This window comes from Balaenoptera musculus, chromosome 5 (assembly GCF_009873245.2).
Source record: "Balaenoptera musculus isolate JJ_BM4_2016_0621 chromosome 5, mBalMus1.pri.v3, whole genome shotgun sequence".
Taxonomy (NCBI): Eukaryota; Metazoa; Chordata; class Mammalia; order Artiodactyla; family Balaenopteridae; genus Balaenoptera; species Balaenoptera musculus.
Genome location: NC_045789.1, coordinates 3126336 through 3150643, shown reverse-complemented (window position 1 = coordinate 3150643; position 24308 = coordinate 3126336). Strand labels below are relative to the sequence as shown.

Below are 24308 nucleotides of genomic sequence, written 5' to 3'. Positions count from 1 at the left end.
AGACCAGAGGATAGTCAACTCTGCCCTGTGGCCTGCGGGGTCTTAGTTCCCCGACCAGGGATCGAACCCGTGCCCCCTGCAGTGGAAGTGCAGAGTCCTAGCCACTGGACCGCCAGGGAGGTCCCTATGGCTCGTTTTTGTGCTGCAAAGACAGAGCTGAGTTGTGGTGACAGGCATGCTAAGGCCCCAGAGTCTGAAACATTTACTCACTGGCCCTTCATAGCACAGTTTGCCCACCTCTGCTCTAGCTCAGAGGGTTTGAGAGGGACACGGCCCTCTCTCCCCCGCATTTCGTGAAGGTGAGTTCTGACGGGGCCCCTGGCTGGCCTCCATTTCTCTGTTTCCGTGTAAAGTCATATCCTCATGCGTGAGAGCATAAACACCAAATGAATTATAATTCAGCATGTGATCGAGAACCAGATGGTAGTGACTTTAAATCATTGTATGTGGTATTAAAAGTAGATTGTAAAGCAGTAGAAAAAAAAGTCGCATTGGGTGTGTGCTTTCCTTTTCTTCTGTGAGGAGTTCCCCTATGTGCTCTGTAGCAGACAAGTCAGGGGCCTCACGTCCTCCTTCTTTCCAGGGAGCCACCGTTTTGTTTGGTTGCATAATTTGGCCTCATATGACTCAGGGTTAAACCCTGATTCATGCATGCCAGGCGCTGAAACCCCAGTCTTCTTCCAGTGCTTGGTTTTAGGAGGAGATAAATGACTCAGTTCTGACCAATAAAATGAGAGAGGAATTCACCTGCTGTTTTCGAGGAAGGGCTTCTCCACTGGTGAAACACACACACCCCTCTGGGGCATTATGGTACCTGCATAATATTATGCAGGTACCATATGGTACATGCATATGATACCTGGAGCTGTGACAGCCTCCTTGGAGCCTCAAGGGGAGCTTGCCTGAAGGCGACCTGGTACCCTGAGGATGCAGAACACCTGAAGGTAAACCTGGTACCCTGAGGATGCAGAACACCTGAAGGCGGCCTGGTACCCAGAGGATGCAAAGCACAGACCTGGGAAGAGTCTGTTCTTCAGAGGACATCGCTGGGCATTAAGCAAGCCCAGATTCCTCAGACCTCAGATCTTACAATATGACACATTGATTTCTCTTATTATTTAATTCATTTGTGATGACCTCCTGTTACTTGCAGTGCTCTGGTGGGTTTTTATTAGTTTTACATACGTACATCTTAGTATCTTTTTTCATGGGAACGTCTGAGGACTGTCTCCGTGAATGGTAAAGAGTTCCTTATAATAAATTGACTATTTTACACACATTTATACGGGAAAATTCCAAGTCAAAACCAAACCAAAACAATGAAACCTATTTGTTATTATTTTTTTGTAAATTTATTTATTTATTTATTTTTGGCTGCATTGGGTCCTTGTTGCTGCGCGCGGGCTTTCTCTAGTTGTGGTGAGCAGGGGCTACTCTTTGTTGCGGTGCACGGGCTTCTCATTGCAGTGGCTTCTTTTGCTGTGGAGCATGGGCTCTAGGCATGTGGGCTTCAGTAGTTGTGGCATGCGGGCTCGGTAGTTGTGGCTCGCGGGCTCTAGAGCGCAGGCTCAGTAGTTGTGGCACATGGGCTTAGTTGCTCTGCGGCATGTGGGATCTTCCCGGACCAGGGCTTGAACCTATGTCCCCTGCATTGGCAGGCAGATTCTTTTTTTTTTTTTTTTTAGAAATTTCATGTAATGTCTGAAACATTTATATTAACATATTTCTATACAAATAACCCAAAGAAAGTTTAGTATTAGTTGTTTTTGTTTGTTTGTTTGTTTCTTTCATACAGCAGGTTCTTATTAGTCATCAATTTTATACACATCAGTGTATACATGTCAATCCCAATCGCCCAATTCAGCACACCAGCATCCCCACCCCACCGCGGTTTTCCCCCCTTGCTGTCCATACGTTCGTTCTCTACATCTGTGTCTCAACTTCTGCCCTGGCAGGCGGATTCTTAACCACTGCGCCACCAGGGAAGTCTGAAACCTATTTATTATTATCTACTTAGATTTTGCCTTCAGGTGAGATAAACGTGTAGAGAATCACTTGGTTGCAGTTTTGTCAAGATGAGTCTGTCAGCTTTATTTTCCAAGTAAGAGTCCAGAGATGTTTACAAAACTTTTGATCCTGCCTTTTTGCTGTGTTCACATGGAAAAGCACGGAATTTTATACTTTTGGATTACATCAGGAACTTAATGTTAAAGTAGTCAATCCTTCAACAAATATTACCAAGCATTTGCTTAGCTCACTGCACCGCCCAGGATGCTTTGGAAGTTTGAAGCAAATAGAAGACAGTTTGAGTCTCTAAGGGAACTAACCCGGGGCTGCTTGACAAGCAGAGAGACAAGACACGCTCCTAAAATAGCTGGGGACCCTGACCTCACACATGAAACACGGACCAAGCTGTACTTTACCGCTTCAGGGAATAATAATGTCTGTCCTGAGAGCAGACAGTGCTGCTGAAGGAGGAGAACAAGGTCTCTTTAGACTGTATGGGGCGCCTGTCCATTTGGGATCACCCTCTCATCTATGGGTCACCCACCTGGGGATGCTGTGTCTCCTTCCTGGGGATCACCCTCTCATCTATGGGTCACCCACCTGGGGATGCTGTGTCTCCTTCCTTCCTATCCGTCTGATTGAGATTCCTTCTTTGTATCTTTAGTCGTAGACGATCTTTTCAGCTAGTCTTCTGGTCTTTTGCATCCATAGTTGCTCTGTAAATAGTGGTGATTTTGGTGTGCCGGTGGTGGCGGGAGGGGAATGAGATCAGGGCCTTCCTGCTCCGCCATCTTCCAAACGCATATCGACAAACTGAGTCTTCCAGGTCATCCGATGGTTAGACCTATTGAATACTTGCACGAATTGCATTGAAATACAGAGTTTAAAACTGTTCCTGGCCATGAGCCCACTGTGTGCCGGTTGTTAGAAAAGGAGAGTCCTGTGCACATCAGCAGTTATAACAATTATCATCTCCTCTCCTTTCCCCACGTGCATATGTCAGATGTGTCCCTTAGAGTTTGTTTCATATTTCACATCCCTCCCTCTGACCTTCGCCTTGGCTTGCTTCCCCCGACAAACCCTGCTGTTCTGCATGGCACATCTGTAATGGCCAATTTATACCCGTATTGTCAACATATTTTCAAATATACGTGTTAAAACACTCACTTCCGTGTTCCACTCGATGCCTTTCGATTTATTTCCTTGGTGTGTTTCATTTTGGTCACTGAAGTGGAGAATTGGCCTCATGAGGCCATATTACGGGGCGAAGTGATATTGCTGTGAGCACTCATCCTTCTCTGTGCCTCCAACTATTCATAATCAATGTTGTGAAAAGCAGTTCTCTGACCTTACCCTGAACTGTCGAATCATGAAGTCCAGACTAGGAGGGTCTAAGGCAGTTCTGGAAATTAGATTGCTTATAGATATTTAAAGAACTGCTTGTTTCTCCCTCAGCATGACTTTATATATGCTTCCCATCTTATGATGGAATTCTTTTTTTTTTTAAAGATTTATTGATTGATTGATTGATTGCTATGTTGGGTCTTCGTTTCTGTGCTTTCTCTAGTTGCGGCAAGCGGGGGCCACTCTTCATCGCGGTGCGCGGGCCTCTCATATTCTTTAATTCACTTATTCAACAAACAATTCTCTTCAGCATTCAACACATGCTTCTTGAGGACCTACTATGTTCCAAGCACTGTGCTGGCAATTAAGACTTTACAGAGATTATATGCGTATATATTATATATATATCGTATATATATATATATATATATATAATTCAACCATGAGAAAGAGGACATCTGCCATTTGTGACCACACGGATGGACCTTGAGGACATTATGCTGAGTGAAATAAGTCAGACAGAGAAAGACAAATACTGTATGATATCAGTTATGTGTAGAATCTCAAAAAGCCACACACTTAAAGTGTAGAACGGTGGTTACCAGGGGCTGGGAATTGGTGGGATAGGACAAATATTGTTTAAAAGTACAGACTTGCAAAGAGTAGCAAATAAGCCTAGAGATCTAATGCACCACAGAGTGAGTATGGACAACAGTATGGTATTATTATCATCAAACTTGCTAAGAGACTAGTTTTAATTAGTCCAACCACTAAAAAGAAATGATAGACGTGCTAATTATCACTACAATGGCGATCATATTAGAATATATAAATGTATCAAATCAACATGTTGTATACCTTAAATGTACACAATGTTATATGTCAAATCTATTTCAATTAAAAAAAATTTTTTAAGTGTTCACAGAGATAAATAAAATATACCCTTTACCCTCTAGGAGGTTACAAATGGAGTAGATCCAATAAGTATGACATTTTTAAAGATGAAATAAAGAAACTCCTGTGAACGCAGCATGCTGAGTGTCTAATTTTGACTTGGTGGGATTAGGGATGTTTTCCAGAAGAGGCAGCACTCACAATAAGCCTTGAAAGATGAGTTTTGATAATGAGAAAAGGTGAAGGAAGGTAAGACTCCATCAGTAGGCTTGGCTCAGTACATGAAGACACGAGTCAGAAATCCTAGGAAATCTGGATGAAAAAAATTATAGGCACCATTATAGAAAACCATTTCATGTTTTTTAGGCGAAGAGATACGTTATTTTACCTCCGTTTGAGATTCCTCCTGGCAGCTGTGTGGAGGATGGATTGGATAGAAGAGAAGCTAGAGCCAAGAGTAGTTAGGAGGTTACTGCGATAAGCCAGATGAAAGATGCTGAAGGACTGTTTACAAGTATCACCTGCCCCTCAAACACAAGAGAAGCTCCTTGAAGGCAGGGTCTTGGCTTTGTTCGCTGCTCTATGCCCAGCACTTGGAACGGTGCCTGGCGTACAGTTCAATAAATATTTGTTGAAGGAATGAATCAATCAGTGAGAGAATAAAGGAATGAGTTCGTTAATTAATTGAAACACTGCAAATGCAGAGGAGAGAAGTCAGAAAGAGACATCTGCCTCAGGATGGAACTTTCTTTCTCTATTGACACATGCCACGGCCGGGCCTTTCCGAGTGTTGGCAGCAGGTGATGCTTGTTGGAAAGCCGCCAGGATTCGCAGGTCTGGGCTCTTCCCAGCCTCCATGGCATCTGCTGCTGCCTTTCTGTCCACCATCATCAGAGGTTGGCAAACTATGGCTCCTGGATCAAATTTGTCCTGCCCCCTGTGAGCAAAGAATGGTTTTTACTTTTTCAAATGGTTGGGGGGAAAAGCAAAAGAAGGATAATGGTTTGTAACATGTGAAAATTACATGAAATTAAAATTTCAATGTCTATAAATAAACTTTTATTGGAACCCAGCCACGCCCATTTGTTTACATAGTGTCCATGACTGCTTTTGCCCTAAAGGGCAGAGCTGAGTAGTTGAGACAGAGGCTGTATGCCCTGCATGCAAAGCCACAAATATTTCCTCTCTTGTCTTTTACAGGAAAAGTTTGCCAACCCCTGATCTAGAAGAGCTCTCAGGAAAGGCTTCGAAGTTTATTCACAGTAAGAAATAAATCGGGGGCTTCCCTGGTGGCGCAGTGGTTGAGAATCTGCCTGCTAATGCAGGGGACACGGGTTCGAGCCCTGGTCTGGGAAGATCCCACATACTGCGGAGCAACTAGGCCCGTGAGCCACAACTACTGAGCCTGCGCGTCTGGAGCCTGTGCTCCGCAACAAGAGAGGCCGTGATAGTGAGAGGCCCGCGCACCGCGATGAAGAGTGGCCCACGCTTGCCACAACTAGAGAAGGCCCTCGCACAGAAACAAAGACCCAACACAGCCATAAATAAATAAATAAATTTTTAAAAAAAGAAAGAAATCGCTTATCAGTGAAAGCTCCTAAAATATATTTTTAAAAATGTAACAGGTAAGACAAAGCATCAAATTAATACAAGAAGCGAACAGACAAGAAAGAGGAAGAGACACGAATAATAATACTGCTGTATCTTATGTGCCATATCCTCAGATAAGCACTTCTTTCAATAAAGTTATTTCCTCTCCTTCCAGCAAGGCTACCAGACAGGCATCACTATTCTTTTTTTTTTTAACCATTAAAAAAAATTGAAGTATAGGTAATTTACAATGTTGTATTACTTTCAGGTGTACAGCAAAGTGATTCAGTTATACATATACACACACATATATATATATTCTTTGTCAGATTCTTTTCCATTATAGGTTATTACAAAATATTGAATGTAGTTCCCTGTGCTCTACAGTAGGTCATTTTTGGTTATCTATTTTATATATAGTGGTGTGTATCTGTTAATCCTATACTCTTTTTTTTTTTTTTATAGACTTTTACTTTTTTTTTTTAAGTATTTGTTTTTTTATTTATTTATGGCTGTGTTGGGTCTTCGTTTCTGTGCGAGGGCTTTCTCTAGTTGTGGCAAGCGGGGACCACTCTTCATCGCGGTGCGCAGGCCTCTCACTATCGCGGCCTCTCCTTGCGGAGCACAGGCTCCAGACGCGCAGGCTCAGTAATTGTGGCTCACGGGCCCAGATGCTCCGCGGCACGTGGGATCTTCCCAGACCAGGGCTCGAACCCGTGTCCCCTGCATTGGCAGGCAGACTCTCAACCACTGCGCCACCAGGGAAGCCCAATCCTATACTCTTAATTTATCCCTCTCCCCTTTCCCATTTGGTAACCATAAGTTTGTTTTCTATGTCTGTGAGTCTATTTCTGTTTTGTAAATAAGTTCATTTGTACCATTTTTTAAGATTCCACATATAATCGATATCATATGCTATTTGTCTTTCTCTGTCTGACTTACTTCACTTAGTATGATAATCTCTAGGTCCGTCCATGTTGCAGCAAATGTCATTATTTTGTTTTTCTTATGGCTGAGTAACATTCCATTGTATGTATATAATACATCTTCTTTATCCATTTCTCTGTTGATGGACATTTAGGTTGCTTCCATGTCCTGGCTATTGTCAATAGTGCTGCAATGAACACTGGGGTGCGTGTATCTTTTTTCATTTTAGAGATGAGGAGCCTAAACTCAGAGGCCGAATGATGTTCCCTGGGTCACAAAGCACAAGACAAAGCCAGGATTTGACGCTGCGGTGGTTTAGCTTCAAAAACACATCTTTGACTGTAACTTGAGAATTTCAGACACTGATGAACAAGTCACGTTGGGCACATACAGGGGAGACAGGATCTACCCACTGACCTTGAGATCACAGTTTCTCCAGGGCAGGAAGATGCAGAAATGAGGACTCATGAAGCCTGGCACAGGTGTAAATGGAAGTACCTCTCCTTCCCCCATCGTGACGTGGCTCTCCTGGCAGTAGAGCAATGCTGGGCAGCTCTGTTTCAGGATTACAGCTGCGGGTTGTCCCCCTGGAGCTGGTCTTCAGGTGTCGACAAGAACTCCAAAGCAGATGGGCACATGAGGGTTTTATTAACCCAGGAGCTGTCAACTTCATGGCTGGCAAATGAGGGCCGGGGTTTTGGGGAAAACAATGAACGATCCAAGAAAACTTGCCATAGGATGAAAAGCAACTAGGAACACCCTAAGGGACGTAGCAACAGTTGTCGAACAGAGATGATAGCTGTTAAAGGAAAAATAAAGCGACCGTGGATTGGACAGGAGTTGGAAGTTTGACCTTGAAGCAGGGAATCGGATCCAGCAGAGAGTCTCGGCTCTGGAGGATGAGGGTTAGGGGAGGAAAATATGGGTCATTTAAAGCCAAACACCCGTGGAACTGCCCATCAGGGAAACCCCATGTCTGCGTTGCTGGCTGGTGGTGAGAGTGGATTTTTTGGTTAGGTGAGCATCGGGCCGGCTGCAGGGGACGGCTGTGAACCTGGCCCACCGCGGACGGTGACGCCCAGCTGCCCCTGCTGTACAGGCGGGTGCCTGCGTCACCTATGCAGCCAGGGAGGGATGTCCCAGAACTTCCTGTGCCATTCACGCTGCATCACGCTATTTCTAAAGCACACATGAGGACTTGGGGTTTCAGGAAAGTCCAGTGACTCAACTGAAATGCCACAGAGAAGTTCGATTCTCTGGGAAGCTCCTCTCCCCACACTTGGCTTGTAAAGCACGTTCACTTTCTACGATTCTGTCTAAAATGAAGTGTTTAGACTCAGCTGTCAAGTAATTGCTCTTCTAAAAAATGTATTGTGGTCTGCAGAGTGACAAGGAAAAACTATAGATATACATCTGCTCTCACTTCTGCAATAGCGTGAGGTGATGACAAAATTTTAGCAACAACCGAAAATTACATGGAGGATCAATATTTTCCCAAATCTGCTGGTGTCTGCAGGATGCACACAGGTGACCCAACGAGGAAAAGGATCCATGTTTAGATAAGTTTGGGAAACGCTGGGTTACATAATTGCAAACAAGTTAATTCACCGCAGGATTTCTCAGAACTTATTTTTTTAAATAAATTTATTTATTTATTTTTGGCTGTGTTAGGTCTTCACTGCTGCGCGCGGGCTTTCTCTAGTTGTGGCAAGTGGAGGCTACTCTTCGTTGTGGTGCATGGGCTTCTCATTGCCGTGGCTTCTCTTTGTTGTGGAGCACGGGCTCGAGGCGCGTGGGCTTCAGTAGTTGTGACACATGGGCTCAGTAGTTGTGGCTCACGGGCTCTAGAGCGCAGGCTCAGTAGTTGTGGCTCACGGGCTCAGTAGTTGTGGCTTGTGGGCTCTACAGCACAGGCTCAGTAGTTGTGGCGCATGGGCTTAGTTGCTCCGCGGCGTGTAGGATCTTCTTGGACCAGGGCTCGAACCCGTGTCCCCTGCATTGTCCCCTGCATATGAACACGCTTTCATATGCTGGGACCCTCTCAACGGCAAACGGATAGTGTTCTCAAGTGTATTTGACAATAGAGAACCCCACTTCACGCCCAGGCTTTGTCATGGTCACTCGCGGGAGCAGCATTAGGGGAACATCTGGGAAAACACCAGCCTCAAAATGCCCTGAAATTCCAGCAAGACTAATACAGCTGTACTTTCATCCTGTTTGCAGGAGATTGCAAACTTTTCCTTATGGCAGGAGCTTTGTAGGTGAGCCCTCCACACCCGTCAAATTGGGAGAGAAAACAGGTTTTCACGCTTGAGCCATCCTATACTTTACCTGAGTGAGAGCTTGGGGCCACGATGGGTCCATCACGGGAAATGAGGCACAGTGAACACGCAGGCGTTGCGGGAACCGCGGTGATTGGGAAGCTGGGGCCCAAAGCTGCCCAAAGCCTGTGTCTGGGGAGCGATTTCTCACATTTTCAGCTCCCTTGGAAAGCTTGGATGGTGTTTCCAGGCACAGACTTGTAACCACACCGACCACTGCATCGGAGCATGTGGCCAAACCCCGCCCACCTGTGCTCCCTGCAAACCCTGAGCTCCACGACCCAAGACAAAACGAGAGGGGCCACGGGGTCAGGAAGGGCCAGGTGACACCGTGACCACAGCACAGCCTCCGCTTCCGAGGTCTGGGGTTCACCTTGGGTAAGAGGAGTGACGTTTCTTCTTTGTGTTCCCCAATCTGCCCAGACAATCCTGCAGCCACTTTGGTTCCGGGACTTCTGAAACTCTTCCTGGGCCAGCAGATCATTGTCTGTTCTAATCAGGACCATCTGGCTCCTCTTTACATGTTCACATCATCAACTTTCAGCACCGAGTGTATGTAAGCCGTCTTTTCCCAAACCTCCTCTTATTTTTGCTTCACGCACTTCCACAATTCATTGATTCCTTTGTTCATTGTCTTACGTTTAAAATACCAGTGTTTATTAGATGCCCCTGCCTTTGGGCATCATCCGTTATGAGCTGTCTTCCTCATCTGACAATTTTCTCCATCTTCCCATGGCTTCTAATACATTTGGGGGATTTTCTAATCCTCTTTTCAGGATTTTATCTCTCTAGATAAAACATCTCAATGTCTAAAGACCAACATCCTGCAAATGTGGTATTAGTGAGGAGTTTTAGTGTAAAGACTGTGTCTGCTATTCAACAGCCAAGACATGGAAACAACCTGAATGTCCATTGACAGATGAATGCATAAAGAAGATGTGGTACATATATACAATGGAATAGTACTCAGCTATAAAAAAGAACAAAATAATGCCATTTGCAGCAACATGGATGAACTTAGAGATTATCATACGAAGTGAAGTAAGTCAGACAGAGAAAGACAAATACCATATGATATCACTTATATATGGAATCTAAAGTATGACACAAATGAACTTATCTACGAAACAGAAACAGACTCACAGACATAGAGAACAGACTTGTGGTTGCCAAGGAGGAGGGGTTGGGGGGGATGGATTGGGAGTTTGGGATTAGCAGATGCAAACTATTATATAGAGAATGGATAAACAACCAAGTCCGACTGTATAGCACAGGGAACTATATTCAATATCCTGTGATAAACCATAGTGGAAAAGAATCTGAAAAAGAATGCATATATATGTGTGTGTGTGTATGTATAACTGAATCATTTTGCTGTACTGCAGAAATTAACACAACATTGTAAATCAACTATACTTCAATAAACTAAACTTTAAAAAAAGAACGTGTCTGTATTAAGTTGGTTATAAAGAAAACCGTGAGACAGCCTGTCGGCTCATTAGCTGTGACTCTGGACAAGTAACCAATCCTTCTGGGCCTCGTTTTCCCCACCTATAAACTGGGGGAAATAATACTCCCAACTTCATTTGGTTATTACAAGGAGTAATTGAATTAACATATCTAAAAGGCTTATGAGAGCACCTAGAAGATAGTCAATGACATACAAGCATTAGCTATTATTATTTCCACCATTTAGAATAAAGCATCTTAGAATAAAGTGTGGAGATTTTTTTAAAGTGTTTTTTTCTTTCTGTTTTAAGGCCCAGATTATGTAAAGGATCATCTCCCTGAAGTTGTTCAGCATACTTCCTATATAGGAGAAAAGCGTCCTGCATTAGAAAAAACTGGAGATCTCAGATATTTACGGAGGCCTGCCTCAAAGAGAAGCTTGCCGGCCAAATATAAACCTGAGTATGTTGGTGAAATTGGTTGGGGAATACCAGCGTATGATTTTATCAACAAAACAAGGCTTCAGACTGGCTTTCACGTTAAGGTATTTTTCTTAAATTTATGCTCCTCCTTGCACATTGTTTCCTGGTTTGAATGCTTTCTGAGTTTGCTTCCGTAGGAAACGTCGTGTTCTCGACCTGTCCTTGAGAAGCAATGGCATTGGAGTTTTTGCAGAAAAATGAGTGTGTGAATAAATGTACTTGCTGCTATCACTCCCTTCATCCCTTAGTACCGGCAAGGAGAGGTGTGAAGGGAATGAAGCCGAGGGCAATCCGAGAGCATTTGCACTTGGCTTTGGAATGCATCCAGATTCCCATCTATGCTGTGACATTCACACACGCTCCCCCGTCCTTGCAAGGCTTGGTGAGTGGGTGGTGTTAAAGCAGCAGCCTGTGCTGGACTTCATCCACCAACCTCGAAACCAGCCCCAGAGCTTTAAAACCCACTGTGTGGATCATGCCTTTAGATCAGACTGTCCAGGGCACGTAGTCGGAGGGCTCTCAGAAGACTTGTCTATCTCCGCTTGGCGATGTGGATGCGGGCACGACCCCAAATGTTCTCCTCTGAAACAGGAGAGAGCACGGGTGATTTTAGAAGCAAAATCTGAGAATTCAGACTTTTTTCCCAGGCGAGACTTTGCCTGAAAATATGTATCAATGACGCAGTAACTGGATTTCTTAAGGCAATATAGTACAGCCTCATATAGTAAAGGTTAACAAAGGAAAAAGCCTTTTTCTGGCCAACCCTCGGCAAGTACAGGAGAGCAGCTGGGAGCTCAGTCTTTGAGGTCAGGAACGTGGGTTCCACTCCTGCCTCTGAGTCAGGTCCAACTCTGCGACCCTGGGCTTGAGTTCACCTCCCTGGGTCTCCATGCCTCCTCTGCCCCGTGGCAGTGTTAGAGTGCCCACTTCCTAAGACCACCTGAATTCCTATCCCACTCCTGCCACCTGCTAGCTGTGAGTGGCCTTGGCCAGTTCCTTGATCTCTGTGCCTCTTCATCATGACTCTGAGCATTTGCTTTGTCGGGCTGTCATAAAGAAACATTTGTAAAGTGCTGGGCACCATGCCTGGAACACATCAAGGCTCTATGTCATATATGTTTCTTAGCTTCCCAGCATAAGGTTTTCCTACTTACATACAAAACCCAAAAAGGGAAAACCCTTTTAGGTTAGGTTAGGAATAAAAGAGAACTTCCCTAATCTGACAATCTACAAAAAAAAAAAAACACCCAAAAAACAACCTATAATAATAGCAATACTTAATGATAAAACATTGAAAGCATTTCTCTTTAAGATCAGGAACAAGACACAGATTCCCCAAAATCATGATTTTTTCATTCAACTTTGGACTGGAGGTCTTAACCATGGCAATAAGGGGGAAAAAAAGTATAAAATGTGTAAGGATTGAAATGGAAGAAGCAAAGCTATCATTATTTGCTTATAATATGCTTGTCCACATAGAATACCTCAAAGTATAAGAGAATTTGGTAGTCAACAGGATACAAAATCCAGGTACGAAAATCAATTTTATTTTTATATATGAGAAACAGACAGAAAATGCAATAAAACAGGATACTACTTACAGTGTCATCAACAGATACAAAGTATGTAGGAATAGATCTTAAAAAAGGATATTCTGGCACAACATTGTAAATCAACTATACCTCAATAAAAAAAAAGATGTTCAACACATGGAGAAAAATGATAAAACTATTGAAACAAGATCTAAATAAATGGAAAGATATATCATGTTTATGACTTGGAAGATTCAATATCATAAAGATGTCAAATCTATCAGATTGATAAAAATAATTCCCATGCAATTACAATAAAAATCACAATTTTTTTTTCTGAAAAAAAAAGACTGTGTCTTAGTATGATTCTTGTTATGTCGCGACTTCTAAATACGAGGGCATGAGGAACGCGCTCTGCACGGTGCCCGGCACGCGGTTGACACCCCGATTTCAATGACTGGGACTGTGGTTTTGTACTTAATGTCACTCAGGGCCAGTGACACAGAATGAGGGCTCAGGTTCCTCAACTGGGTCTTACTCCACTCAGGCAATAAAGATGAAGATCAGAAACTTGATTCGATATCAAAAGCGACCACCAGCGAGAAGAGGACAAACGCAAAGCAAGGCAGCCAGTTTGAACAGAGTCCAGAACATCTGTTGCCTTGTTGCTTCTCTCCAGTGACGCCTGGCTTTTGTGCACAGCCCTTGATCTGTTGCCCATCTTGAGTGTGTGTAGCTGTGAATGCAAGATTCACGTCAGCCTCGACTTAGCCTTCCAGGAAGGGATTTATTCGGTTTCTTTTGATGGAATTTCACAGACGGCTCTAAATCCCCGCTCTGTGTGACAGCACGGTCCTCTTAACCCTGGTGGGACTGAGTGTGAGTCATACAGAGGTCTCCACCCCGCCGCCCAACCCCGTGGCTCACACAGAAGCTGGTCTTGTTTGGCATAGGCTGTGAGGACTTGTCATCCGTGCATGCTCTTGGCCCCAGCATTTTGACAGTAATTGTTTTCGAAGATGTACTTATCTCAGGTAACGATCTTAAACAAGCCTTAAAGGATTCCTTGGACTAGAACTTTATCATGAGAACAAAAAGATGCACTGAGAATGACTGTAGATACAGGTCAAGAACCACATATGATTTACCCCCCAGCTAAGGCCTAGGATTTGTCACCAAGACTGCTAACCTCCCCCAACCCCCGCACCCAGGACCTGCTTCCATCCCCTGCCCCCCAAGGTCAGCTTCTGAGTCAAGCCCCAGACTTGGATACCTTATCAACGCAGAGCTCCAGGCAGCCCCTTCCGAGCAATGAGACTTGGCTGGAAGTGACATTTGAGCTGATAGATACACAGACACTCCATGCCTAGAAACAAGCCCCTAATCACAAATAACACGTGAGCATCTGTGCCATGAATTCACGCCTCCTCGATAGGGAGCTGGTCCATTCCTGAGTGCGATGTAACCCAGGGCAACGTCTCCATCCGCGTCCTGTTCTCTCTCTGGCTCCTTGTCCTTGGTAGCCCTCGATCCCATCCCCCTGACGGCTGTGTCTGTAAGAGTCCCACCGAGGTGGCACTTTGTTTCTGTCTAACCGCAGAGATTCCTCGGTGGCTCCCACCGAGATAACTCAGAACTTTGATTTTAAGCACAAACCTTCACCTAGTGGATTTTTATAGGCAGAATAGCTGCTCTTCCTAATTTCCTGTTCTAGGTTCCAGTAAGACCAGCAGGTGATTTTATGCTTCATTAAGGAAGGCTAAAAATACACCACGGTGGTTACTAGCTTTTGTAAGTTTTGACACGCATCTTGAGTATGCATCTCAATGTAAACATCACCTTCTTAAAAAAATTACACTTCTTAAAGTTAGTATTAAGCATATGCCATAGGTTTTCAACGAATAGTATCTGATGATGATAGGGAGATAGAAAGCTAAGAAAAAGTTGTATAAATTAGAATGGATTCTAGTAAACCTGACGTTGGCTCCACAGCCAGGGTCCTTTAAATTTACTGTCAAGAATTTGGAAACTTGTGCGTGATCTAGTATCCCAAGCACAGGTGGCTAAAATACCTGGACATATGTTTTCTAAATCTTGGCTTTTTAAGATCTTTGGAAGAAATTCTAATATCATTATAAATTTAGGATTATACTTTTCCCTACTATTCATATACAACACTTCCGGGGTACCTCCGCTGCTTTGACAAAAATGCATAGAATGCATAGCAATCTGGAGATCTCTATTCTCTTCCCAGGACTGAACCTAGGATCCAGGAAATCTTAATTGAGCAAATTGAAAACAACCCATTCAATAGAGGGGCCCCTGGTATGTGGTCCCACTGTCTCTGGGCACAAAGAAAATGGCATTGAAAATAAGTGCTTTGGAAGCCTTGTGGGCTCCTGCAGCTAGGGAGGAATTCGTAGGAAGTTTCTTTGTGCTGTGATGGTTGTTGAAGTTTTTGGTGAGACAGTTGGTCTCCACAGTGCCAGCCACATCCCAAACGGCTGTGAGCACCTTGAGGCCTGAGAGCTGTGTCTTATTTGGCTTTGTACTGACAGCATCCGCAGCCCTCCGTGCAGCGCTTAGCACAGCGCACGTGATCGTCAAGAAATGATGGGAGACGGAGACTGAAATCCCATTCTTTTCTCATTCAGAGTCTTTGTTAAGAGACCAAGTTGCAGAAGGGGGGAGATGAGCCTTTAAGCGTGTGTGAGATTGAGAATTATTTTCCTCCTAGCTTATTCAATAGTCATTTGAGAACTACTTAGCCTATATTTTTTTTTTAACTGAAACTTAGTTATACTGTTATGTTCACAATGCCTGAGCTACCACCCCCAGTGTAATTCTGTGTTGTAGAGCTAATTGGACAGTAAACTTGGAACACTCTTCCTAACCTTTGAACTGACAACAGTGCCAGCACATTAGGAAACTCCAAGGGTAAGAACGGTCACCAACCAGGCACTTGATTATATTTCAGAAACTGTGTACTGGGCACAAGCAGAGACGCGGGAAGCTCCCATGTCGCTTTTCTGTAGGTTGAATAGTTGAATCCACTCGTATTTCAGACCCTGGTAGGGACCTTCTGCTAACTCTGGATAAAGGGCTGGTAGCAGAATGATTGGTTACTCATCACAAATCCTAACAATTCCCAACAGAATAAGTTCTAGTCTTGCTTTAAAATAAAATTCTAGTGTATCTTGAATTATCACGTGAATAAGGAAAACATTAATCTCTCTGGGGAAGTGCAGAAAAAATAATAGAAATGTGCCTTCTCTCTGAGAGTAAACGAGGCAGCGAGGATTCATAGTGCTTTTCAGGGCAAATCTGGGCCTTAGTGAAAAACCGAATATGCACAAGTAGCCAGCTGAAGATATTTTCGTTTTCCCCCTTTTCTCTCTTTGCATGCTAGTCTGCCTACTATTCTTTATAACGTCTCAGTTTTTGCACCTATAAAACGGGCGTTGCGTTAGTTTCCTACTGAGCATAACCTCATACCACATAGCATCTTAAAGCAACACCATTTATTTGCTCACGGTTCTATAGGTCAGAAGTCCCGGGAAGGTCTGGCTGGGTTCTCTGCTCAGCACTCACTAGGCTGGATGCAAGGTGTTGGCTGTGGCTGTGATCTCACCTGAGGCTTGGAGGCTCTTCCGAGTTCATGGGGTTGTGGCAGCTTTCAGTTCCTTGTGGTTGTAGGACTGAGGTCCCATTTCTCTGCTGGCTGTCAGCCAGGGATCAGCCTCAAGAAGCCGCCCACATACCATAGCCGTGGTGCCCTCCATCTTTAAAGCCAGCAACAGACGCTCTCCCTCATGTCCAAATCCCCCTCACGCTTCAAATCCCCTTTGCCTGGAAGAGCGCAGATCCTTTCAAGAGCTCACCCGATGAAGTTTGGGCCACTGAGGATAATCTCCCTTTCTTACAGTCAACTGATTTGGGATCTTAATTACATCTGCAAAATCCCTTCACAGCAGTACCTAGTATTTGGTTGAATATCTGGGAGAAGGTGTATATACCAAGGAGTGAGAATCTTGGGGGTCTTTAGAATTCTGTCTTCCACAGGGATAATAACAATAACTTAGAGTGTTGTTAAATGGATTAGGTGAGATGTGTGTAAAGCACTTAGCATAGTATCTAGTACAGACTCTAGTACAGTCTCAAGAAATGGGATCTAGTATTATTAATGTCTCTATATACTGTATTTTCTTGCCTTCATGGATTTTTTCTTAGCTCACTTTATTGTTTTTTTATTTTTTGGCTGTGTTGGGTCTTCATTACTGCACACGGGCTTTCTCTCTAGCTGCAGTGAGCGGGGGGACTCTTCACTGCGGTGCGTAGGCTTCTCATTGGTGGCTTCTCTTGTTGCGGGGCACAGGCTCTAGGCACGTGGGCTTCAGTAGTTGCAGCATGCGGGCTCAGTAGTTGTGGCTCACAAGCTCTAGAGCCCAGGCTCAGCAGTTGTGGCACACGGGCTTGGTTGCTCCTCGGAATGTGGGATCTTCCCGGACCAGGGATTGAACCCATGTCCCGTACGTTGGCAGGCGGATTCTTAACCACTGCGCCGCCACGGAAGTCCTGGATTTTTAAATTATATTATGATAAGCACATTAGAAACATAATGGAATATGTTTCTCATTATTTGGATACTCCACAGAAAACATATACTGGGGCCAGAGTCAAGGAACTCATGAAACTTAATGTTTAGTCTGTTTGCTGAAAGTTGATGTACTAATTCAAATTAAATAAACAGTGCAGTAAAAAAAAAAAAAAAGGAGACCAGGATATAATTCATGTTGGTACTCAACTCAAGCTCACATATAATGTGGCATAAAATGAAGTATGAGCCTCTGCATTGTTCAATTTTTGTTTTTTAGTGAGAAAAAGGCATCACGGAATCCATGCCTTGAACACTGACATTTTTCAGAGAGAATTGTTTTGTTTCTACTCCTGCTCTGAATATAAAATGAATGCTTCAAATGCTCCATGTACACAAAGGCTTGAAGCCCCCCTTTCTCACTTCAATAGTTCCAGTCTAGAATAGGCAGCATTATGCAATTTGGTGACCCAGCACCAGCAATGAGAATGCTTCTCACTGGCTGTGGGAAGAAAGACACCTAAGTGGTTAACAGTAATATTTTGCAAATGGAAGCAAGTGAAGAAAAACTTACATTAGCATAAGAAAAGGTAGCCTTAGGGGATTTTCCACTCCAATGTTTGGTACTAAGAGCTCCACCTTATGAAGGAGGAGGATGGCGAAGAGAAACTCTAGTGTCCACACATTCTTTTTTTTTTTTTTTTTTTAACTTTATAGCTACTTTTTTATTTTTATTTATTTATTTTTTATTTTTGGCTGTGCTGGGTCTTCGGTTCGTGCGAGGGCTTTCTCTAGTTGCGGCAAGTGGGGGCCACTCTTCATCGCGGTGCGGGGACCGCTCTTCATCGCGGTGCGCGGGCCTTTCACTATCGCGGCCCCTCCCGTTGCGGGGCACAGGCTCCAGACGCGCAGGCTCAGTAGTTGTGGCTCACGGGCTCAGTTGCTCCGCGGCACGTGGGATCCTCCAAGACCAGGGCTCGAACCCGTGTCCCCTGCATTGGCAGGCAGACTCTCAACCACTGCGCCACCAGGGAAGCCCAATCCACACATTCTTGAAACGCATTGCCATTGTACTCATTCTGCTGACGAGAAAGACCTCATAGTTACAGAGATGGAAAACGGTCCTTTCTAGTAAGGAAAGTCAAAATTGGATATATTAGGAAAAACATCCTGAGCTAAATATAGCAAGAAAGCAAGAGGATTCCTCAGTGATGGCAGTTCTAGACTAGAGGTGATTTGGGATTAAAAATGAAATTTTTAAGCAATGATCTTCATTGTTAACTAGAATGGGCCCCAATGTCTGTGATTAATTTAACTCAAATTTAACAGCTCATTTCAGAAATTGTGTCTAATTCACAGTACCTGAATGTAATTACCAGACATATCCTTTTAAATTAATACCTAGACTTATTTAAAGGTTGCTTAATAGGGAATATCCAATTTCAAGTTATGATTATTTTCGCTAGTTGAAAACATGCAAAATAACTGTGAAGATTCTCACTGATTTCCTTAAGATAGAGAATATACTAATCAGTTGTTATCTGTTTCTGTGAAGATGTTTAATTAGTTTTTGAATCAGTCTTTGCTTTACTCTTATGAATAACTGACCAGTAAAAAAAAAAAAGATTTTTTGATTCTGAATTTCATTAGGTTTAATAGCAAAGTGAGCATGACCGTCCAAATAAATCATGATGAATTTCATTAATTAAGATAGAAAAGGGTCATCTTATTTTAGATAAATTTTTATGATATTATATGCTGATAACTGTAGGAGAAATAGAGGGGTGGGGGGCAAATGAATCTGTTGTATGTTTCTAAGAACAGTCTTTCCAAATTAAGACAATGAAATTTTGGTTATTAAAAATGGGAACAAAGATCGAAGAAGATTGTCCAAGTCCTGGGAAATTTGTCAAAAAGCTGATAATAAAATTATTTATAAGTCCATTGATAAGGTCAATATTTAGGGAATCACGTGTCAGAAATCAATTGGGAAACAAGGATTTTACCATTACATACAGATAATCACTTTTCAAATTTTCTATGGAATAGTGGGTCAACCTGGCATTTAAATCTTGTTTATTTTGTCCCTTCCTTTGTTTGTTTATTTTATACATGGACATTAAAGTTCTAGAAGTGACCAATTTTCAGGTCTTCATTGCTGAGAAGACGACCTAAGTAAATAGATCTGCTTTCCCAACACAAATAACTCTGAAGCACTTGATCAGGAAAGTCATTCTAAACCAAAGCTTGAGAAGAAAGGAAGAAAACAGGGAAGATAAAAAAGAGTACAAGATGATTCCTCTGATATTAACATTAGGATATGATTTTGCTACTTTTTTTTCTTTCTTTTTTGAAGTATAGTTGATTTACAATGTTGTCTTATTTTCTGGTGTACAGCAAAGTGATAGTTAGATAGATAGAAGATAGGTAGCTAGATAGATATTCTTTTTCAGATTCTTTTCCATTATAGCTTATTCCAAGATATTGAATATAGTTCCCTGTGCTATGCAGTAAATCCTTGTTACTTATCTATTTTATACAAACTAGTATTTATTTGTTAATCCCAAGCTCCTAATTTATCCCTCCCCGCTCTTTCCCCTTTGGTAACCGTAAGATTGTTATCTATGTCTGTGAGTCTATTTCTGTTTTGTATATAAGTTCATTTATATCTTTTTTTTTTTCAGATTCCACATGTAAGTGATATCATATGATATTTGTCTTTCTCTGTCTGGCTTACTTCACTTAGTATGATAATCTATAGGTCCATCCTTGTTGCTGCAAATGGCATTATTTCATTATGGTTGAGTACTATTCCTTTGTATATATACACCACATCTTCTTTATCATCTGTCAGTGGTCACTTAGGGGGTTTCCATGTCTTGGCTATTGTGAATAGTGCTGCTATGAACACTGGGGTGCATTTATCTTTTCGAATTATGTTTTTCTCCAGATACAGGCCTAGGAGTGGGATTGCTGGGTCACATAGTAACTATTTTCAGTTTTTTAAGGAACCTCCATACTGTTCTCCATAGTGGCTGTATCAATTTACATTCCCACCAACAGTGCAGGAGGGTTCCCTTTTCTCCACACCCTCTCCAGCATTCGTTATTTGTAGACTTTTTAATGATGGCCATTCTGACTGGTGTGAGGTGATACCTCATTGTAGTTTTGATTTGTATTTCTCTAATAATTAGTGATTTTGAGCATCTTTTCATGTGCCTGTTGGCCATCTGTATGTCTTCTTTGGATAAATGTTTATTTAGGTCTTCTGCCCATTTTTCTATTGGGTTGTTTTTTTTTTTTGATATTGAGCTATATGAGCTATTTGTATATTTTGGAAATGTATCCCTTGTCAGTTGCCTCATTTGATTTTGCTACTTTTTGATATGTTACAAATATAGCATCCTGCATCGATGTAAAAATGCATTCCAAAACTGAAGTGAAGTACTTTTGATAATCCTTATCACTGTTTCACAACCCTAGTATGGAAAATCGAGAAATGATTAAGGCCCCAAACCCTTTTCAGTATAAATTTGACACCCCCATTTCCCATGTTTATGCATTAAAATGTGCCCTCAATTGACAGTTCCTGGGGAAAAGAGGCCAGTCTATAGTCATCTATTCAGTTATGAGAGAGAATTTCTATGCACATGAAAGGGCACGGGGATTATGTTTTCATGTGAGAACTGGTTCTAAGCAACCAAATATTTTATCGATGTTCTGTGACGCTTTCTGCAAGGAACGTTCAGAGCTAGACTGCACCACAGGCAGTCTATCCCCCAGCTCTTTCCTGTGCTATAGCCAGCACATTTCCTAATTCTGTGAGGGCAAGGTGAAGTGAAAAGAGCTGAGCTCTTTGAATCTAAATGATAAATTGTGGTTTTGCATGCCTGCTGGTGTAGACACAGAATCATTAGGAGCTTAGAGATTGTGGATGACACTCTTCTTGGGACCCAACACCTGTCCTTTGACAGAGAGGGAAGGGAAAGCACAGAGGCTCAGAGTTATTTTACCTCTTGTGCCTTTTCCTCTCAGTTCAAAAATCAAAAGACCATCTTCTTTCAACTGAATTTAGCATTTCCTGTTTAATTGCTCAACCTGACCTCCTTTTTGACCAGGAACCCAGACTCTCAGACATGTTTGTGCCCAGTGACCTTGGACTTGATTCATGTTCTTCCTTTTACAGTATGAAGAGTTCAGTCAAGCTGCTGTTGAGAAACTAAGCCACAGATACCAGAACCCATGGTAAGCACATACTAATACGTTTTACATCAATTAATTAATGTGTTTCCTTTCTAAATTAGGAACAGGGTTAATATTTTAAAACTTTTTATGTCCTATAGGTTTCTTTGTATAATTATGAATTTTTATTCCTCATAAACAAAATGTTCACTATCTACTAGGTTTTCATTAAGGGGAGGAAAGAGGTGGGGCAAGCATGGTGAGAGCACAGTGGAGAAAAAGGAACCAGCCTGTTAAGAACAGCCACTGGACGGGTCTGGTGTGGTAGCTTTAACTATATAATATAATTCTTTTTGTGGAAGAACAAGAATATAATTTTTTTGGTTAAAAAAAACCCTTATGGGACTTCCCTGGTGGCACAGTGGTTAAGAATCCACCTGCCAATGCAGGGGACACGGGTTCGAGCCCTGGTCTGGGAAGATCCCACATGCCACGGAGCAAGTAAGCCCGTGTACCATAACTACTGAGCCCACGCGCCACAACTACTGAAACCTGAACACCTAGAGCCCATGCTCCACAACAAGAGAAGCCACCGCAATGAGAAGCCCACGCGCCACAATGAAGAGTAGCCCCTGCTCGCCACAACTAAAGAAAGCCCACGTGCAGCAACAAAGACCCAATGCAGCCAAAAATAAATAAATAAAAATAATTTTAAAAGTAAATAAAAAAATAAAAATAAAAATTTTAAAACCCTCATTTCATGCCGTTGTCCTAGAAACCATCATAACAGGTCATGTTGGTTAATAAACATAGTCCTACTGAAGTCACACCATGGCTTGAATTGACACTCTCTTAAGGCAGCTGGTAACCTAAATTAAACATGTCTAGTGCAAGGTATGTTCAATTACGGGAAAAGCAAAACCTAGGCGTGTCATCTAGATGGAACATATAGTTCAGATTTCTGAGAGCGAAAGGGATCAATCAGCGTTGCTCCTAAAGACTGCAGATTCAATGATGTCTTTGTTCTCCATAGACTTTTGGAGATCAGTTTCTGGAGCCGACTTCACCTCCTTTTTAAACATTGAAGATTCCCGTTATTAGCATGTACAGAATTAGTGGATTTTAGTCTGTTTCTGCTCTATCACCACAGCATAAGCTGCACCAAAAAGAGACAAGACCATAAACCCCATGTCAAATGTCTATTAGTTACTACGATACGATCCAGGACAACAAAAGATATCACTGCACAATTCCTACAACTTACAAAGCATGTCCTATGTTTAAAGCCATGGAGAAATAGTTACAATTATTGCATGCAGAGCACATGTTCTCATTTAAATATTCCATTTCATTTGTTCAAATAACATTGCAAGCACCTATTTACAAATACCCTATCAAATATTTCTAAGCAAAAACAACAAAAATAATGAAAGGCCATTGAAAATCACAGTAACTTCAACAAGCATTGGTGATACAAGTGTGAACATCTGCTCAACTTATTTAAACATAAAAAACTTGTTGGAAAGAATCTGAGAAATATTGACACTTTGAGCATTTTCCTTGGATGAAGGAATGTTGGCTACATTCACTTGTAGGGAATATGACATGGATTGTACCAAGTCATGAAGATGCAAAATGTTTATGAGAAAGACCTTGTACCTAGGGAATTGTGGATTCAGTTGGGAAATTGTAGATAAATATATATATCAAAATTATGAAACCAAACTGCATATGGTGAGTACTAAATTCCTAATGAAGATAATTATAATTAGAAAACTATAACTAGAAAAGTTTTAAAAATTTAAATGTAATTAGAAAATTATAAGTAGAAAAGTTTAAAAACTTAAATACAATTAGAAAAGTATAACTAGAAAAGTTGAAATTTTTTAAATATAAAAAATTTAAATATAAAGTTAAAAATTAGATTTGCCCGCAGCCTCTGGCTCGGGTCCTGTTTCTAACTAGTCAGGTGCCAGTAACCTGAACGCTGCCCTCTCGAGACTAAGCACAACTGCTGCTTAAGAGCCTTCCGGGCCCCACCTTCAGGCTGGGGAGAGGCTCTTGAAGAGAATGCTGACTCTGACAGGCCCACGTGTGTCCACCTGCTTGCATTCCCTCAGCTGGACCAAGGGTCATCTCCATCCTGGGCAAGTTTCGTGCTTAGCCTCCCTGACCGTTTTCATGTTCTGTCCTCTCAGTCAACTGCATTCACTCTATAAATCTAGCACCTCCTTTGTTCAAAGCACTGCTAGATCCTGCAGCCACAGTGCTGAACAAGACAAGCCCGGTATATGCCCTTCTTGGAATTTGTATTCTAGGGAAGGGGAGAAACATTGAACAACTATGTCATACTGTCTTTCATGCTTTTAAATAATTTTTTTAAATGACAAATATAATGCATGCTGTGGCAACAAATCAAATGATATAGTGGTATATTAAGGAAAAGTTAATATCCTGCCCTATTCCGTGCAGTTCACGATAAAACCTTTCATTACAAAGGGTGTTTATGGGATGGAAAGAGAAGGTTTTACCAGGGACATCGACCTGGACTGAAGGTCAGAGAAGTGTTCACCCAAGAAGTAATTATTAAGTTGGCTTGGAAAGGTGAGTATAAGATCATTCCTGGCCCAGGGAACGGCCTGAACAGGGCTCAGAGGATGGAAAGAATGTATCTAGTTAGGACCAGGGTGGCAATGGGAGGGGAGCAAGATGAAGGTCAGATTTTGTAGAACCTTGTGGCCAGGTTAGAAGATTTGAATTTTAACCTAAGAACAAAGAGAATTCATTGGAAGATTTAAAATAGAAAGCAACGTAATCCAATTTTTTAAAAAGATCCCTCTGGAATGTTGGAGTGCTGTGTGGAGAAAAAAATTGAAAAGTGACAAGACAGTTGTAGGAAGCTCAGCCAAGAGACAGTTTCATTTTCAACAGGTCCCTCTTGAGTTTTCACTGTGCTCTGTAAACAATCCAAAATAAATTGTGATGA

At 42.3% G+C, this 24308-nt stretch overlaps 1 protein-coding gene across 1 annotated transcript in view; it reads left to right on the top strand.

Annotated features, from left to right (window-relative positions):
* Positions 1–24308, top strand: part of C5H4orf45 (chromosome 5 C4orf45 homolog) — a 98956-nt gene that overhangs the window by 39263 nt on the left and 35385 nt on the right. Inside the window, exons 2-3 of the mRNA XM_036853419.1 lie at positions 10844–11076; positions 21327–21385. Of these exons, the coding sequence (XP_036709314.1) occupies positions 10844–11076; positions 21327–21385 (292 nt within the window). The remainder of the gene's footprint in view (positions 1–10843; positions 11077–21326; positions 21386–24308) is intronic.